General features: G+C 40.5%; 1 protein-coding gene across 2 annotated transcripts in view; it reads right to left on the bottom strand.

Annotated features, from left to right (window-relative positions):
• Positions 1–3,634: 3,634 nt before the first annotated feature.
• Positions 3,635–20,348, bottom strand: part of NRBF2 (nuclear receptor binding factor 2) — a 35,305-nt gene continuing 18,591 nt past the window's right edge. For both annotated transcript variants that reach the window (XM_032312695.1, XM_032312696.1), the window contains 2 exons: positions 17,320–17,360; positions 3,635–5,143 (listed from right to left, as the gene is read on the bottom strand). In XM_032312695.1, the coding sequence (XP_032168586.1) occupies positions 4,433–5,143; positions 17,320–17,360 (752 nt within the window). In that variant the 3' untranslated portion in view covers positions 3,635–4,432. The remainder of the gene's footprint in view (positions 5,144–17,319; positions 17,361–20,348) is intronic.

The following is a 20,348-nucleotide window of genomic DNA, read 5'->3' as shown; positions in this document are numbered from 1 at the left end:
ACCTAAAGATTAAAAATGGGTCTGTGACCCTTGTCCCACTCGATTTCTTGCTGCCTCCATAATTTAGTTTTAACCCTAAAACTAAAGGGTCGGAGGGCAGAACATCTGAAACAGATACATCTGTTTCAAATAGCCAGGCCCCTCCCTGAACAGCCATTTCCTCATAAAAGAATTATCTAATCCAAAGCCAGTAAAAGATCTATTGGCGGCAAGAGAGGCTCTGGGACTTCATAATACCCTCAGCAGCAAAATTATTCTTTGCAGAATTGACTTCAAAGGAGCATCGGCCTAAACGTTGTCTGGTTCCTCAAACCAAGAACCCCCTTTCCAGATTACAACCTCCTAGAAAGTATCCTTTACCTTTGGAAACCCCTCATGAGGCTTTAGTACCTCAGTCCTACACTAACCTGTCTTGTATCCTTTATGTACTTGGGACTGTTTGGTAACCTTAAAGATATTTTCATTTGTATCCTTGATTCCTTCAGTTTTATCCCTATGTCATAACAAGAATACCCTGTCCTCTTTTTCCAACCTAGTAACAGAGAAGCAGACTAAGGACCACAAAAACTGACCCCAGCCGCTGAGATCCTTTGGGCTACTGAGCAGTTCTAGCCTTGAGAGCATATTCCAAATATTTTCTACTCCTCAAGACCAGGACTTGATCCCGACCCCCTCACTTTTAGGAAAGGACAATCTGCATGAGCCTCCACCAGATTTCTACTTGCCCTGCTGTGATGATTCTGACCAAGGTCTTTCCCATTTCTGACTCTGTACTTTCTTGTTCATGCTGTTCTCTACCCGAGAAAGCCACTTCCCCATCCTCTGATCGTCTTGCTTCTCCCGTGAAGGCTGCACTAGCTGCTTTATAGTTTCAGTGGCAGAAGGAAAGCTAAGTATCTGGTGCCTGATTACACTGACTTAAGTTGAGGCTTTTTTTTGGTCTCCACATATCTACAAATGACTCGAATATTTATTTACTAAATAAATATTTACTAAATACTAGAGGAGCATTTAAATATGAGGTATTTACTAGTGACCAATTAAGGATTTTTTTTTTTTAACCTCTGCTGCCTACACACTCCCCCTTTGACCTAACAAGACCCAGAAAAGCTTCTCGCCATCCACTAGATGGCACTGCTCACTTGTTCAGCAGTGACCCTTAAAGGATACTTTCGAACTGGACATAATGGACAAATTTTGAAGCTGCTCATCTTTTTTAAACCATGCCACTTGCTCCTGCAGAGGTCTCCAGTTAGGCTACACTGGGATTATGACAAATAATATAATAGTGTTCACTTTTGATCTTCACATCTGTAGCCTACTGGTCTAAAATGACCCAGTAATAGCTCTATAATTACAGTTCATAAGCCCTTGACTCTTCAAATGTTATAACCATCTGCCTCAAGCTACTATTTTATCTTTATCTTCACCTTCTAGAACAACAAAACTTGACTCAACTCCCCACAAATGAAAAGGGACCCCACAGAAAGCAGGAGATGAGGTATTTTACAGTTGAGGGCTGGGACAGCCACCTTTCAGCAGGCGGTCCCCAACTTCTCCTGGGGAAGCAGAGTAGCTGAGGCACAGGGATACAGTGTGCGCCTGTGGAGAAATGTGAATGACCAGGTCACTTAGCACAAGTAGGAGACCAGCCAGCTCGGCCGGAGCAGCAGCACAGAACTGGTGGACCACTTTCCTCCTGGCTCTGCTCCCAAGCCGGGATAAAACTTCCATCCAAGTCATAACCTTCTGGGCCTCAATTTTGTTTCATTATAAAGTCAGAAGTCTTAAAGGCTTTAAAAATTATGACAAAATATATATATATAAAAAAAAAACCTACAAAATCTTAAAAGCAGAACATCATAGATTTAGCATTCTGAATTGATTTAGAGACAAAGTGTTTTCATTATTTCAATAACCTTGATAAAACATGAGGGACAGACAATGGCTCTAAAGGAAAGATCTTGAAAATATCATTTCTTCCGTCTTCTCTTAACGCCCGGTTTCCAGGCAGGAGGGATGACCTGTGGTTACCATGGCAGGAGGGCTGAGACTTACTACACACCACTTACCAGCTGAAAGAAATGTTTTTGTCCTTCTGTGAAGAGCTGAAAGAAAGAACTTTCTGGCCTTTCTAACACGTAGGCAGCCAGTTTTCTGCATTCGGCAGCGAGACGCCATTACCGAGCAAGTTAGAACAAGAGCCCCCTAAGCATCCGGACAAGCAGAATGCGTTGTCATTCCATGGACACAAGCTATTCCTAAATCCCCTTCAGTGCCTTAAGCTAAATGAAGACCCAGAACTCACGACACTAGCAGCTAGTAGAGGGGGCCATGAGCCCAGAAGCTGGGTCTTAAATAAAACAAGTGGTTATTTCATCGTCTGCTCTATGGAAGACACCACTAGGATGTTGCTAAGGTGCCAGCCATGGTGGTCAAGAGGCACGTACATTCTATTAATAGATTCAAACGTGAATCTATTAATAGATTACGATAAACCAGATAAACCAGAATACGAACTAGTGTGAGGGCTTCACACCAATGACAGAGCAGAAGTCCACGGAACATGTGTTTGCTCTGGAGACACTTAGAACGGGGGGACCTGAGAGAACAGAAGTCCAAGTGCAGAAAGGGAGCAGAGGAAAGGAGCCAGGGCACACCGGCCTTGGGCGAGGAAAAGGTTCAGGTCAAAATACAGCAAAGCTCGGTTTCGAGAGAGAAATGGTGAGGTGGCTAAGTTTTATTTTGCTTAAGCAGGCTCAATGCCCAGCCTGGAACCAGACGTGGGGCTTGAACTCAAGACCCTGAGATCATGACCTGAGCTGAGATCAGGAGTCTGATGTTTAACCCACAGAGCCACCACCCAGGCGACCCTGGGGCACAAACTTTCAAATTTCAAGTTTTGTGAAGAACGTTAGGCAAGCACAATATTCTGAATCTGGGATATTACAACACCGAGGCAGACAAACTGATGTAACTTGAACAAAATAGGAAGAAGTCTTAGTTTTAAGAAGTTAATTTATTTTTGGTTTCACCTGCAGCAGGATGAGACATGATAAAAGCATGGCCTCCACAAGCTCGACTTCATCTCATCCTACTTCTGCCAGTTTCATTGCCAAACTTGTGAGCCCAGTCCTACCCCTCGGCCCCACTGTCCCTGAGGGCAGTCTCTGAGGCAGTGTGGTCTGTCCATCTGTCTGGCACTCCCACAACTCCACACAGCGTACAAAGTCTAGGCTTTAAACACACCCAGGGGGCCCGCAGCCAAGTGTTTCGCTTCCATCCTCTTCCTCCTCCCCTTCCTTCAGGCTCCTGGAATATCGGTGGACGTGGCAGAGGAAGGGCGCATGTACACATGTGCAGGGCTCCAAGCGGAGCCCAGGAGGACCTGGGGACAGCTGCCTGCGGCCTGAGCACTGTCCGTGTGGCTGGGCAAGAGGAGGGGCACATTTAAACCTCAGCAACTCCCTTACTCTCTTTCACCACCCCGTGAGAGAAACGGACAACAAAATCATGAAGCACGTCTTTAACAAACCAAGAAATCGTTTGGCTGAATCTCTTCACATGCGTATTCAGAACTGACAACAGAGGAGCCACACAAAACTTGTCAACTACCGACCACATTCAACAAAGGTATAAAACACAATTACTTTATTGACTTCTTACAATCAAACACTGCCAACTACCATTACTTCCACTCATGCATCAGTAAAGGATACTTCCTTAGTACTTTCAAATGATACATTTAAACAATAAACAAAAAAGTTAGAACTTAAAATGCACCCTGATTAATTATGTAAACTGGTAATTAAAAAAAAAGCATAACTAACAATTTGGTTCCTTTCTTCATAAAATGGAAATTTAAATTTCTCCTGATAGTCTTGAGGTTCTCATTATATCATGAGTAGTGCAAAGTGTGGCACACAGAGTTTCATCTAGAAAGGTGTGTCTTACACACCTATTCAACAAACGAAATGTGCATAACAAAATGCATACAGTCAATGCATGATAGAAAGCATGTTTCAAATACAAGGTGGCCCTTCAGGCCGCCATATTATTTAGGTTTTGCATTATCATTTATGGCATTACAGATTAATTATACATAACATACTTTTATACATTTTAACCCTGAAGAAAAATAACTGCTGCTCGAAAAATTATTCCAGGTAGCCATTTGGTTTGTATCAGGAGAAAGTGAGCCTCCGAGAGTCTAGTGTCTGCCCCGTCTGGAATCCTTAGCGCAAGTGCCCCATCAGACACGTGACGCGTTTCACAGTGAGCGTTTCCCGGCCCCCGCGCTGCCTCTGCCTCTCCCCCAACGGCGCATCTCTGCAGTTACCCTCTGTGTGGTTTTCCCTTTTTTTTTTTCTGGATGAACTGTATTACTCTATTATTTGTCTTGTCTTCTCAGCTTTTTTATGGCCTTCCATTTTCAATTATTCATAAATCCTTTCAGAATATCCTCCGAGAGCTCCATAAGGGGAAGTTCTGGAGACGGAAAATCCAAGGGTGGAAGATTGGGTATGGGAATATCCTTGGCCTTCCCCGTGTTCGAGGCAAACTTCTGCCAGCTCGAAGAGGCTGCAGCAGTCTCAGAATGCGGTGGCAGGCTCCACAGCTCTGACTTTTCTACAAAATCAGCATCAACATCCAGCTCCTTCTCTACTGGGCCTTTGAGAAGTCTGGCCTTTTCGGCCTTTAGCTGTTTGTTTTCTTTCCTTAATCTTTCATTTTCAGCCACAAGGAATTCCACGTGCCTCTTCAAATCAGCGATCTTGGTCGCCTGCTCCTCTATAATTGTCTTATCATCTTTGGGGGCTTTGCTTCCGATGCGCGGCTCGGCCGGCTCACTCTTCTGCTGAAGTAAAAACAGTAGTGTGTCTGGATCCCTGTCAAAGACCCCCTGAATTTCAGGCAGATGCTTCTCGGTGGCAGGGCTGTATTTCTCAGAGAGAAGGGGGCTCTGGCCCTCGGCATCCTCAGAAGAGGGCCTGTGAGATGCCTGCAGCGGGGTGGCCGCCTCCCTGTCTGTGCTCTGCTGGGCTTTCAACCTTTCCTCCCGCTTTGCCCTTTTCCACCTCTCCTGGATGAGGAGGAGCTGTTTCATGTGGCTATCCCTTTGCAATTCCAGTGACAGATGAGCCTATTACACAGAAGGAAAGGTATCATTTAACATTTAAGTCTCTTTAGTAATATCCAATGAATATCACTCCAAGATCCTATCCTCCTTTCTGAACGACTAACACTTAAAATTTACATACTATATTTGCAATTCAACAGAACCTCAAATTTTTTCAGAACAAGTACTAGACCTCAGCTGGGCCAGAGGCCACTCCCACCCACAGCAGTCATGGCCCCCCCTACACAAAGAGAGGGTCCATGTAGGCCATAAGGGGAATTAGGGAGGACTGCACTTCAGAGCCCCACAGGACATCTACATAAGGCCACTCCATCAAGACCAGGAGACAAAGGTGAACTCCCTAACACACAGACAGTCAAAATAAGGAAACAGAACACATTCTAAACAAGAAAACAAGACAGATCCTCAGAAAAACAATTAAATGAAACAAAGATAAGCAATCTACCCCATAAACAGCTGAAAGTAATGGTCATAAAGATGCTCACTGTACTTGGGAGAACAACGCATGAATGTAAATCGTCAACAAAGAGACAGAGAATACCTCCATAATGTAAGAAAGTGCCAGGCAGAGCAGAAGAATACAATAAATACAAAATACACTACTGGGAATAAACAGGTAAGATAATACAGAAGAACAGATCTGCAATCTGAAAGGGCAGAAATCACCCAAAATCAACATCAAAAGAAAAACTCGTTTTGGATGAGGACAGTTATTTAAGAGCTCTCTGGGACAACAAAGCACAATAAGAAAACTTATACAGAGAATAACAACAATGTCTGCAAAAGCTAAACTATGGAATGAGCCCAGATGTCCACTGATATATGGATAAAGATGATGGGAAATAGTTCTACACAATGGAATACTATGCAGCCATCAAAAGAATGACATCTTGCCATCTTCAATGATGTGGATATAACTAGAGGGTTTTATGCTAACTGAGGAAGTGAGAGAAAGACAAATACCGTATGATTTCATTCATATGTGTAATTTAAAGAAACAGAACACATGAACACAGGGGAAGGGAAGGAAAAATAAGATGAAAACAGGGAGACAAACCATTAGACACACCAAACTCTAGGAAACAAACTAAGAGGTATGGGGGGGGGGTTGGGGTAACTGGGTGATAGGCATTAAGGAGGGCACGTGTGATCTCATCATAACACTGGGTGTTACATGCACCTGACAAGTCACTAAATTTTACCCCTGAAATTTAAAAAAAAAAAAAAAAGGAATAGAGTGTTTTAAAAATAGTTTTTATTTTACAACAAGACGAAAAAGAAAGAGCTAAGAATTTCCTTAACATAGGGATGAAAACAGACATCAGGTCCAGGAATCAAACAAAATTAACCCAAAGAGATACATACCAAGACATATTATAATTAAACTGTCAAAAATTCAAGTTAATCTTGGGGCACCTGGGTGGCTCAGTGGGTTAAAGCCTCTGCCTTCAGCTCAGGTCATGATCCCAGGGTCCTGGGATCGAGCCCCGCATCAGGCTCTCTGCTCAGCGGGGAGCCTGCTTCCCCCTCTCTCTGCTTGCCTCTCTGACTACCTGTGATCTCTGTCAAATAAATAAATTAAATCTTTATTTTAAAAAAAATTAACCCAAAGAGATCCATACCAAGACTTATTATAATTAAACTGTCAAAACGTCAAGTTAATCTTGGGGTGCCTGGGTGGCTCAGTCAGTTAAGCGTCTGACTTCCGCTCAGGTCATGATCCCAGGGTCCTGGGATAGAGTCCCACATTAGGCCCCTGCTGAGACAGGAACTCACTTTTTTGGCTGCCGTTCCCCCTGCCTATGCCCCTCCTCACCTTGAAAAATTATTAAATAAAATTAAATTTTTTTTTAAAAATTAAAGCGAATCTTAAAAACAGCAAGAGAAAAACAACTAGTTACATGTAAGGGAATCCCCGTAAGATTAACAGCTAGGTTTCTGTGGGGATTTTTTTGGTAAATCTCTTTCCTCATCTTTGTAACAACATCTAACGTCTAGAGTGGTTTTACTTTATATCATTTCTACACAGATGTTTGCACTCTGGTTTAGATGAAAACTGTATAATCTCAATTATAAAATAACATGCTGGGATGTTATTATAGAAATCAATTTTACTGTCACCATCAAAGTGATCAATCACATTCTACAGCAGTGTGAAGCCTGCTATCCGCCACCACAGGAGCCACTGTGGCAACCGGGCAGAGCAACACGGAAACACAGTTTGGCAATTTCAGAAATGAAAACACAATGTACACTAGTTCTGATGTGAAATGTGCAAATATTAGAATAGCATCCCGTACTACTTAGTAACTGAACAGGTCTACTTTTATTTGGTGCCAGAGTGAGGTGCAGGACACAGCTGGAACAGAGTGATCACAGGTTAATTTCCACATGTTTCATTCTCAGGTTTCCAGAGTAGAAGCAACAGATTGGACAAGTTGTCACTAAACAGGAGGTAGACCAAAAAACCCTAACAGCGTTGACCACAAATCACATGGTACAAATTTTAAGCAAGTGCAAAACTCCTGTCTGGAATTGTGTTTTTCTGACCACCACCATGAAGACAGCCCAAAAATGTGGTCATCTCTTTTCCCCCAAAGACCTTATCAGGTCTTCTAACACCACAGCCCTGATTCACAGTAACAATACTAGAATCCTAACAAATAAAATCAATTATGGTATCTGGAAGGAAATGGAGAACGTGTTTTATTTTCCTAGTACTCCGTTTAGGACCAATTAAGGCCCTAAATCCCAAGATGATCTAAACGCCAGAAAGGCTCTGGCCTTTTAAGATAAATGCTCTTGACTGGTGCTCCTGTCTGTGCAAAGCTTTCCTGCAAATTCCCTGGGTTCAGGGCTCCTGGTGACCCCTGCCAAGGTCACAAATGGGGAGGGAAGAAGAGGGAACTCCTCCCAAAGCAAGCAGGGGAGCAGTCAGGATGCATCCTCAGCAGGATGCCAGTGACCTTCCAAGGCCAGCCCTCCTCTGAGCCACCACAGGGAGGTGAGCCCAGGGCAGATGTCACCTGCCCCACTCATGGATCAGAAGACTTGGAATACAGAAAGTGTCAATTTTTCCCAATGTCGCTATACAGGTTTAATGCAACTCCCATCGACATCACAGCAAGATGCCAGTTACAAAAGAGGGGAAGGCTAGGCCTCTCGGTGGTAACGTCATAGGAGGGGAATCCTCTGCCAAAGAAAAGTCAATGTGTTCAGTTACTGAATCCTGAACCCTAAAAATACGATGTTGTTACAAAGACAATCCAATCCAGTTAGCAAATCCTCTGCCAAAGAGTGAAAGTGTTCAGTTATTGAGAAGTACGGGATGCTTGCTCTGTTTTAAATCTACAATTTAAACATTTCCAGAATCAGCTGGATTCTAAGCAAAAGGTCTGCAGGCCACGAGCAGCACAATATATTCAAAGCGCTGAAAGGGAAAAAACAAAAATATCCAGCAAGGCTATCATTCAGAATTGAAGGAAAGATAGAAGAGTGTCCCTGACAGACAAAAGCTAAAGGAGCTCATCACCACTAAACCAGTTTTACAAAAAGCACTAAGGGAAATTCTTTAAATGGAAAAGGAAAGACCAAAACTAGAAATAAGAAAATAGGGGCGCCTGGGTGGCTCAGTGGTTTGGGCTGCTGCCTTCGGCTCGGGTCATGATCTCAGGGTCCTGGGATCGAGCCCCGCATCGGGCTCCCTGCTCCGCAGGAAGCCTTCTTCCCTCTCTCTCTCTCTCTCTGCCTGCCTCTCTGCCTACTTGTGATCTCTGTCTGTCAAATAAATAAATAAAATCTTTACAAAAAAAAAAAAAAAAAAAAGAAAGAAATAAGAAAATATATGAAAGAAAAAAAAAAATGTGGCCAGCAAGGGAAAACACAGAAAAGAAAGTGGATCAACCACTGATGAAGCTAGTATGAGGGTGAAAAGACCCAAGTTGACATAATCTACTATAATTAGTTAAGGGACTCAGAAACAACAAGGTATAAAATAGGGGCACCTGGGTGGCTCAGATGGTTAAGCACCTCTCTTCCACTCAGTGTCCTGGGATTGACAGAGCCCTACATAGCGCTCCGTGCTCAGTAGGCAGCCTGCTTCTCCCTCTCCCTCTGCTGCTGCTCCCCCTGCTTGTGCTCACTCTCTCTCTCCCTCTCGCCCCAACCCCGTCAAATAAGTAAAATCTTAAAAAGAAAAAAAAAGTATAAAAAAGATGTCAAAAATATAAAATGTGCATGTGCGGGGGTGAAAAAGTAAATAAAAATGTAGTACTTTTAGAAAGCGTTCAAATTTAAATGACCACCAACTTAAAACAGACAACTATACACATGTAATTATATAGGAACCTCACAGTAACCACAAACCCAAAATCTGTAGCGGACACAAAGAGAAAGGAATCCAAACATAACACTAAAGAAAGTAAATCACAAGGGAAGAGAGCAAACTACAAAAAAAGAAAACAATTTAACAGCAATAAATATATACCAATAATTACTTTTAATGTAAACAGACTAAATGCTCCAATCAAAACAGGCAGGGTGGCTGAATGGATTAAAAACAAAAAGACCTACGTAGATGTTCCCTAGGACAGACTTCAAACCTAAAGACACACGCAGACTAAAAACGGGAGGAATGGAAAAAGTTATTCCAAATGATAAAGGGATCAATCCAAAAACGAGAAAACACCTGGAAACATTTATGCAGCCAACAGAGGAGCACCTAAATACATAAAGCAAATATTAACAGACGCAAAGGGAGAAACTGACAGTAGTAGAGTAATAGGGAATTTGAACACTCCACTTACACCAAGAGATAGATCATCCAGACATAAAATTAATAAAGGAACACTGGCCTTGAAAAACACATTAGACCAGATGGACTTAACAAATACGTGTAGAGCAATCCATCCCAAAACAACAAATTACACTCTTCTCAAACAAACAACAGACTTCAGAAGGCTGACATGTTAGGCCACAATGAATTTAAAGACTGAAATCATTTCAAGCATCTTTTCTCACCACCAGAGCATATAACTAGAAATCAACTACAAGAGGAAAACTGGAAAAAACACGAACACGTGGAGGCTAAAACATGCTACTAAGCAAGGTCAATTAAAAAATAAATAAATAAAAGAGGACTCCAGAAGAAGGCATGGAGCAATGAAACACAACAGTTCAAAGACTGAGAGACAGCAAAAGCAAAAGGGAAGTTAACAGTGATACTGACAACCTCGAAAACAAGAAAAATTTTACCTAAAGAACCAGAAAAGGAAGAACAAAGCCCAAAGTAAATAGAAGGAGATAATAAAGACCAGTGTGAATATAAGTGAAACATTTTAAAAAACAGAAAAGATAAACGAAAAGCTGGTTTTCTGAAAAGATAACAGAACTGATAAAACTTCAGCAACACTCGTCAAGAAAAAAAGAGGATACTTATATATAAAATCAGAAATGAAAAGAAAAGTTACAACTAATACCACAGAAATACAAAAGATTTTAGGAGACTACTACAAAAAATTACATGTCAACATACTGGACAACCTAGAAGGAATAGATAAATTCCTAGAAACATAACCTCCCAAAATTAAAGCAGGAAGAAATCGAAAAATTTAAACAGACTGGTTACTAGTACCTGAACAAAATCTGTAATCAAAAATTCCCAACAAGTCCAGGACCAGATGACTTCAGAGGTGAATTCTACCAAACATTTTAAGAAGAGTTAATATCTATCCTTCTAAACCTATTAAAAAAATAGAAGCACTAGAAAAGCTTCCAAATTCTATGAGGCCAGCATTATCCTAATACCTGAATCAGACAAAGGAAAAAAAAGGGAAAAAAAAAGAAAATTACAGGCTGATATTCCTGATGAACACAGATATAAAAATCCTCAATGAAGTATTAGCAAACCAAATCAACAACACATTAAAAGGATCATCCACCACACCACCATCTAGTGGGATTTGTTTCAGGGATCCAAGGATGGTCAATATCTGCAGATGAATCAACCAGATATACCACATTAACAAAATAAAAGATAAATCATACAATCATCTCAAGAGATGCAGAAAATGCATTTGACAAATTTCAACTTCTATTCATAAAGAAACTCTCAACAAAATGAGTTTAGAGGGAATATAATTCAACCTAATAAAGGTCATATATGAAAAACCCACAGCTAACATCATACTCAACAGTTAGAAGCTAAAAGTTTTCCAAGATCAGGAACAAGATAAGGGTATCAACTCTTGCCACTTACTCAATTTCATACCAAAGTCATAGCCCCAGCAGTAAGAAAAAGAAATAAAAGGTATCCAAACTGGTAAAATCATCACTGTTTGCAGATGACACAATACTATATACAGGAAACCCATAAAAAGCCACCAGAAAAGTATCAGAATAAATGATTTCAGTAAGGTTGCAGACAGAAAATATACAGTAATCCATCACGTTTCTATACACTAATATCAAAGTAGCAGAAATTAAGAGAACAGTCACATCTACAGTTATATCAAAAATTAAAAAAACCTAAAAATATATTTATGACCAGTGTGCCTGGATGGCTCAGGTGGTTAAGCATCTGCCTTCAGCTCAGGTCATAATCTCCCTGAGTTGGGGGGGGGGGGGTGTTTGGGGATGTCCTAGCTCAGCAGGGAGTCTCTCTCTCCCTCTCTTTCTGCCCCTTCCCCCCACTCATGCTCTCTCCCTCTTTCTCTTTCTCAAAATAAGGAAAATCTTAAAAAAAAAAAAAAAAGGAACACAGCTGGTGGTACTATACTCCCAGATTTAGCTACACTGCAAAGCGATGTAATCAGAATGGTATGGTATAGCACAAAAACAGACACATAAACCAAACAGAACAGAACAGAGATCACAAAAATAAATGCACATATAGTAAATCTATGACAAAGGAGGCAGGAATATACAATAGGGAAAAGACAGTCTCTTTAATAAAACTGGTCCACTACAAGCAAAAGCATGAAATCAGACTTCTTATACCACCTACAAAAATAAACTCAAAATGAATTAAAGACCTAAATGTGAGACCTGAAACCACAAAATTCCTGGGAGAAAACCTAAGCAGTAAGTTCTTTAACACTGCTCTCAGGGATTATTTTTTGGATCTGTCTCTTCAAGCAAGTATGACAAAAACAAAAGTAAATGGAACTATCAAAATATTAAAGCTTTTGCACAACAAAAACTATAACAAAATGAAAAGGAAACACTATGTGGGAGAAGGTATTACAAATGATGAATCCAATAAGGGGTTAATATCCAAATATATAAAGCATTCATAGAACTCTTTATGAAAAAACCAATCCAATTAAAAAATCGGCAGGGGCACCTGTATGGCTCAGTGGGTTAAAGCCCCTGCCTTCAGCTCAGGTCATGATCCCAGGGTCCTCGGATCCTAGCCCCACATCCTAGCCCCACATTGGGCTTCTGCTCAGCAGCGAGCCTGCTTCCCAGCTCTCTGTCCCTGCCTGCCTCTCTGCCTACTTGTGATCTCTGTCTGTCAAATAAATAAATAAAATCCTAAAAAAATAAAAATAAAAATAAAAAAATAAAAATCAGCAGAAGACATGAATGGGCATTTCTCCAAAAAAGACATCCACATAGCCAACAGACCCATGAAAAAAAGCTGAAGATCACTACCCTTCAGGGAAATGCAAATGAAAACCACAATAAGGTTATCACCTCACTCCTGTCAGAATAGCTAAAATCAACAACACAAGACACAGCAGGTACCAGCCAGGATGTAGAGAAAAAGGAACCCTCCTGCGTGGCTGGTGGAGCCACTATGGAACCAGGGAGGCAGTTCCTTAAAAATTAAGAAATAGAACCACCACACAATCCAGTAATTCCACTACTAGGTATTAACCCAAAGAGAAGAAAAATGTTTACTAATTGGAAAAGATCTACACACCCCTACGTTCACTGCAGCATTATTTACAATAGCCCAGATATGAAACCACCGAAGTGTCTATGGATAGATGAATGGATAAAAAAAGATGTGCTGTATGTAAATAACAAGAGTATTACACAGCCATCAAAAATAATGTGATCTTACCACCTATGACAACACGGATGGGCCTAGAGGGTCACACATTAAACAAATTAAGACAGAGGTAAGACAAATACTATATGATTTTACTTGTAGGTAGAATCTAAAAAGCAAATGAACAGAAACAGACTCAAATACAGAGAAATGATGGTGACCACAGGAGAGGGGGATGGGTTGATGGGACAAACAGGTGAAGAGGATTAAGAGGTACAAACTTCCAGTTATAAAATAAGTCATGGAGATGGAAAGTACAGCACAGGGAATCCGATCAATATTAATACTGGAGTAACACTGTATGGTGAGAGACTGGGACTATACTTATGGTCAGCACTGAATACACAGAACTGTCAAATCACTATGTTGTGCACCTGAAACTAATATAACACTATATTATCAACCAAACTTATAAACAAACAAACAAATAAATGAGAGTTGAGGAAGACACTCTCAGGAACATGCTCAAGATCACATAGCCAAAAGGCAAAGCTGGGGTGTGGACCAACCAGGGCAGCACAGCCCCAGTGTGGTGGTTTTAAAACAAGTAAAGAGAGGGCACATGCGTGGCTCAGTAGTTGGCAGTCTGCCTTCAGCTCGGGTCATGATCCGGGAGTGCTAGGGGTCCTGGGATCCACCCCGCCCCACATTGGGCTCCCTGCTGGGGGGAAGGGGCCTGCTTCTCCTCACTTGTGCTTTCTTTCTCTGTCAAATAAATAAATAAAATCTTAAAAAAAAAAAAAAAAAAAGTCAAGAGACAGAGTCTAATACACCTCCCCTCAAACCCGGGTGGGCCTTGTGGTCAATTCAAGGAACAGAGTAGGAGGGATCATGCTGGGAAACTTCAAATGCCACATGGCCAGATTACAGAAAACCAGAGAGAAGAGGAGGGGGGGTAGAGGGAAGATATCACTGCTGTGCTACTGGAGGAGCTCTGCCTGTCTCAGGCCCTGTAAGTCTCCCCAGCCCAGCCACAAGAAAGAAGCCACCTTGGAGATAACATCACCAGCTGCCACCGTCTGACTACACGAGAGCTGCCCACCCACCCCCAACCCACAACTGATCAGCTGAGCTCAGACCACCTCATTTGTGAACAAATAAATACTTATTAAAATAAATACTTATTAAAAAAACAAAACAAGGGGCGCCTGGATGTCTCAGTGGGTTAAAGCCTCTGCCTTCGGCTCGGGTCATGATCTCGGGGTCCTGGGATTGAGCCCCGCATCGGGCTCTCTGTTTAGTAAGGAGCCTGCTCCCCTTCCTCCCTCTCTGCCTCCTTCTCTGCCTACTTGTGATCTCCTCTGTCAAATAAATAAATAAATCTTTTAAAAAAAAAGAAAAAACAAAACAAAACCAGGGCACCCGGGTGGCTCAGTCAGTTAAGGGTCTGCCTTTGGCTCAGGTCATGATCCCAGCATCCTGGGATCGAGCCCTACATCGGACTCCCTGGTCACCAGAGAGCCTGCTTCTCTGTCTTCTACTCTCCCTGCTTGTGTTCCCTCTCTCGCTGACTCTTCTGTCAAATAAATAAATAAAATCTTTAAAAACAAAACAAACAAAACACCTTTTATGATGGTAATGCAAAAACCTTATGATCTCCTTCCACTTAATGAAGAGTAGTAACTCATCAGCATGCCATTTGGTTAACGAACTTAACCTTTGTTTAAGTAGCTTCATGTGAAAATCTAGTAACTATGCAGGAAGAACTGTATGAACAGTTTGTGTCCTCCTCATCGCTGAAGTTCTCATTGTGTCTGACACCGAGTGCAAGACTCGTGTGGAAGCAGTCTTTATGTGGGCATAATGTTTTCTTACCATTTTATGCCTTTGCTTCTAAAAGAGTTACATTACCAATTAGTACACCTCTCCCATAAATGGGAGAAACCGCATGTTAGCCTACCATCACAGGTTAAGTGGGTTTTCAAAAATGTAACAATGTTTCCAATACCACTGTAATACTATACACCATAAATATTCTATAGTGAATGACTCATATATCAGTTTTCAGGCTAGTCTACCATAAAGCAATCATACTAACACTTCTTCGTTATCAGTGCATGCATTGTTATACCTGTAAATAAATGAGTTTTTTTCACATTTTCATTTTTGATGTCTCCTGTCAGTAATACATATTAATATCTACAGTACTGATGTTGGCAGTAACGACAATTAATCTTGTAGACAACAGAAACAAATAGAAGACAGTACTCTTAACATATTTTCTCTTCCTTGTGATTTTAGTATTTTCTTTTTTTCTAGCTTATGTTTGTAATAAGGATACAGTATATAATTACACAACATACACAGTATGTGAAAATAACTGTTTATGTTATCATTAAGGTTTCTGGTCAACAGCCGACTATTAGTAATTAAGTTTGGCGTGGGGGGTAGGGGGAGCAAAAGCTACAGGCAGATTTTCTACTATTTAAGGAAGCTGGCACAGCTAAGCCTCAAGTTGTTCAAGACTCAACAGTATGTATTTTCCACATTTTCTATACTGTGTTTTTTTGTCAATGAGTATTTGTGGAAAATCTAACAATTTTCTATTTGTAAAGGTAACATATTCACAGTAGAGTATACCAAAAAAAGCTTTAATATTTTGTTTAAAATACTATCTGGTATTCTGTTAACAGTATTTACTGGGTGCTTTTAAAAAGTTCTAAGTAAGAAAAACAATGGTCTAAAAAATAATGATAATGTGATTCAATGAGAATTCTATTCTGCTAGGTTTTAAAATTTTTTAAACAAAAAAGCAAAAACAAAATAATTGGGCCTTTCGACCTTAGATAAGTTATTTTTTTAAATTCATAAACAAAACCCCATTCATTCAAAAAGTCAGAAGTCCTTTCCAAATCAACACATTGAATAAGACTTTTTTTGAATGGCCCGACCTCTCTGAAACGCCATTTGTACTTAGCTTAAAATTAGAAAACTTTCCTCTTTAAACATTCATTCTACAACTAGTTAAGATCTTTTCAGAGATTTATTTTATTTATTAGAGAGAGAGAGATTTAGAGAGCAGGGGGGAAGGAGGAGGAGGAGAGAGAGCATCTCTAAGCAGATTTCAGGCTGAGTGCAGAGCCCACAGTGAGGCTCAATCCCAAGACCCTGAGAGCATGACTTGAGCTGAAATCAAGAGTCAGACCTTCAGGGACACCTGGATGGCTTAGTAGGTTAAAGTGTCTGCCTCTGGCTCAGGTCATGATCCTGGGGTCCTGGGATCGAGTCCCTGGTCAGGCTCCTTGCTCAAAAGGGAACCTGCTTCTTCTGCTTGCTGCTCCCCTTGCTTGTGCTCTGACAAATAAATAAAATCTTTTAAAAAAAAAAAAAAAAAAGTCAGACACTTAACTGACTGAGCCACCCAGGCGCCCCAGCTAAAATCCCTTTTTATTAATGGGGTTAAGGAGGCTCCGTGTATGTTTATATTACATGGCTAACATGAGCAGTTCTATACATTCAAAGGGAAGAGCATAGAATAGAACATAACTTTTAGGTTCTCTTGGTTCAGTCTGAGAAAGTGGTATTTTTTCCCTGCCCACTGATATCCTCTTACAGAAAGGATCTCCTTAATTCAATTAGACAAACACTACTGAGTACCACCTATGTACCCTGCCACTTTCATAATCAGAAAATCATCTTTGGATAAAGGTATTTTCAAAACCTAGGTAGGCCCTCCCCAAACACAAAAGAAATTTAAAGCCATTAGTGAAACAAAATTTAAAGGTACCAGAACTGCTTAGGAATTCAGTAAAAGACAAATTCAGATTTAAATTATTTTTGGCATGCAAAGGGGAGGCCAACTGGTTTCCGCTTGATCAGACCTGCTTACTCTCCATGAGTCAATACTCAGGAAAGGCCCCAGAAGTCTCTAGGGAACACATTTAGTGACCCGAGATCTAGGAGTAACAAAGAGAAAACAGAAGTTTCTGCATGCCATGTCTGGGACACTGACAGCAGTTCACTGAGTTTTAATTTCTGAAGTACTCTTCTCTTTTCCATCTTAAACGTATTTTGGACAACAGTGTTCTGAGAGGGGCACAGTATTTTATTTTATATACAGTTCAAGTCCCCACAAGAAAATCCCTCTAACCCTTACCACAAAAATATTAAGAAACTATCTCACCTGCTCAGACTGTGTGAGCTTCATGGCTTCAGAAAGGTATGCTGGTTTAAAAAAAAAAAAAAAAAAGGCATATTAATATGAGTGTCATAATCTTATAATCAACAGGCCAAAGGAAGAGCTTAAGTACTCCTATGACAAAAAGAACTGGTTTTAGAAGTAATTCTGCTAAATAGTTATCCTGTTCCTGAAAATAAACGAGGTGGGTATTTGAAGACAGGATTCTTAACTTCTCCAAGAAGAAGTGGTAACCAACTGTAGATACTCTCTACCCGTCCTGAAGGGGTCTGTTCTTCAAAATCCTTATAGACTTCATAATTAAGAAAGTACAGATAGCCTAATCAGAAATATAGAATCACGAAAAATTAAAATGAAACAAGAACCTATCAAAACCCTATTACTCATTTTGATCACAAAAATATCAAAAAACTGGTTAACAGTGTCTTTTTACCCACATGAATACCTGGACTATATCATTTTGGCCTCCTACAGAACTACTTTTACTGAATTACTTCTGAGCTATCCCATCAACCTACCATGAATCAGGTAGTTAAGAGCCGTAAGAACTTGTTGACTTATTTATTGTAAGCAAGTTGCTGAGGATAGTATAATGTCTTTTATGAAGACCATAAATGTTCAGTAATTCAATCAACATCTCTCTGACCTTAGGATCAGTTCCTGGGTGACTTAATTGACTTGGATATAAAAAGTAACTGTAAAAATCCCTAGTTTTCCTCTCTCACATATCTTCTAGAAAGCTCAAAGCCAAGTGCTCCTTCTATCAAATAAGCAAGAACTCATGGTGCATTTTGCGAACTATGCTTCCAGGCAGTCCTTGCTTTATCCTTCTGTGGATTCCTCATCTGCTTATTTTTAATTACATTTTTTATCTTGCTGTATTCCTCTCAAGGCCTTTTATATACTATCTGGAACAAAACAGTATAAATGACAAGTATTATAATAATAAATCACACACAGTCTCCATTTTGTTTATTTCTTGCTTACTATAAACTTTTCAGTATCTCTCATCCCTACATTAAGTTCCTTTTTGCCTCTTGCAGATACTACAATGCAATGTTTCTTTCGTCTTAATTCAAATATTTTAATGATTTTATTGTCTACCAGGTTCCACCAGTCTTTATGATAAAGAATTAACTGGATGGTCTCTCCCCAACAGAAAACAGTTGGTTCTGTAGCCTTTGCTGTAGCCATACTTAACATTTTTATCCTCAACTTTTCTGCCTTTTATTCCTATAGTAAGTCTGAATAGCTGCATATAGACCGTTTTTTTTTCTTCATGTTTAAGGGTGTTGAGACATTTCATCTACTAGTCTGATACAGTGTGGATGAACTTCCCTAAACTTCCTATTATGTCTGCAAACATTTGTGCCCCTATGCGAACTACAGTTTGCTTTAAATTCACTTTATAAACAAATGGAAATTTCTAAAAACCAAGCTTAGACCAACTGGACCACCCCTGTAGAACCTTGAAACCGTAACATGACAGCAGAGGATACCCAAAGACACTGAGTTTCCAAAGTGCAAAAGAATCAACAAAAGTCATACTGTCACTTAAAGAATGTCCCATGCTTCAATTTAAAATCTGGGTCTTGGGACACCTGCATGGTTCAGTCAGTTGAGCAACTGCCTTCAGCTCAGGTCGCATCCCAGGGTATTGAGAAAGGGTCCCACATCAGGCTCCTTGCTCAGCGGGAGGCCTGCTATTCCCTCTCCCTGCTCTCCCCCTGCTTGTGCTCACTTGTGCTCTCTCTCTCTCTCACAAAGAAATAAAATCTTCGAAAAAAATTAATAAAATAAAATTTGGGTTTTAAGGTGTACTTGGCTGGCTCAGTCAGTAGAATTTTTGACTCTTCATCTCAGGATTTTAAACTACAGCCCCATGTTCGGTGTAGAGTTCACTTAAAAACAAAATATAAATTTATCTATAAATAAAATTTGCCCTTTCCATTATTTATGAAAAAAACAAAACCCACTTAGGGAAGTGGACTGCATAAGACTACAAGCCAAGAATTCTAACCGACTAAGCCACCCAGGCACCCTTAACCACATCAATTTTCAAACTAGCATTACATTCACAACTCCACTCTAAAACACAAGGCTATTTTTAACCAAGTCTGAACTCCAAATCAAATCAGTTCAGTGGGATTAACTAATCACACTTAAATTATACCTCCCTAGGGACGCCTGGGTGGCTCAGTTGGTTAGGCAGCTGCCTGCAGCTCAGGTCATGATCCCAGCGTCCTGGGATCGAGTCCCACATCGGGCTCCTTGCTCAGCAGGGAGCCTGCTTCTCCCTCTGACTCTGCCTGCCACTCTGTCTGCCTGTGCTTGCTCTCACTCGCTCTCTCTGACAAATAAATAAATAAAATCTTAAAAAAAAAAATTCTACCTCCCTAATTAGAGCTAATGGGATTCAAAAGGCTGCCTTTATCTTTTCTACTACTCCTTGAGATGTCGCAGAATGCAGATACTGAGAAAGTAGAGAGAGGCGTGTAAAGCCCAACATCAGTCTTAACTTCTCAGATAAAGACAGGGATATAGGTTAGGAAGGAAGGAGACCTTTCTACCTTTTACATACTCAGAATCTCCTACTGCTCAATGCACAACATATGCTGGTCACTCCACTGTATTGTATTTTATATACATGTAACCACAACCACTGTGGCTTATTTAATCAAACGTATTTATGTCAGTGGCATTCATCTGCAACATTTCTAAATAATATTTTATTTATTCATTTGACAGAGAGAGAGCACGCACAAGCTGTGGGAGAAGAGAAGAGCACGCTGAGCAGGGAGCCCAATGCAGGGCTCAATCCCACATGGCTTAAGCCAAAGGCAAATACTTAACCAACTGGGCCACCCAGGCATACCACACACAACAATGGTTTTGTTTTTTTTAAACAGTATAGTACATTGTCTTTTCTGTGAGGTGACTATAAATTTAACAATTTGATTCACAACAAAATATGGTTTATGAAAGATTTAAAGAGTACTAGCTGCCAAGTTTAA

The sequence above is a fragment of the Mustela erminea genome, chromosome 14 (genome assembly GCF_009829155.1).
Source record: "Mustela erminea isolate mMusErm1 chromosome 14, mMusErm1.Pri, whole genome shotgun sequence".
NCBI classification, from domain to species: domain Eukaryota; kingdom Metazoa; phylum Chordata; class Mammalia; order Carnivora; family Mustelidae; genus Mustela; species Mustela erminea.
Note: the sequence above shows the minus strand (reverse complement) of the source record. Positions and strands in the feature narration are given on the sequence as shown.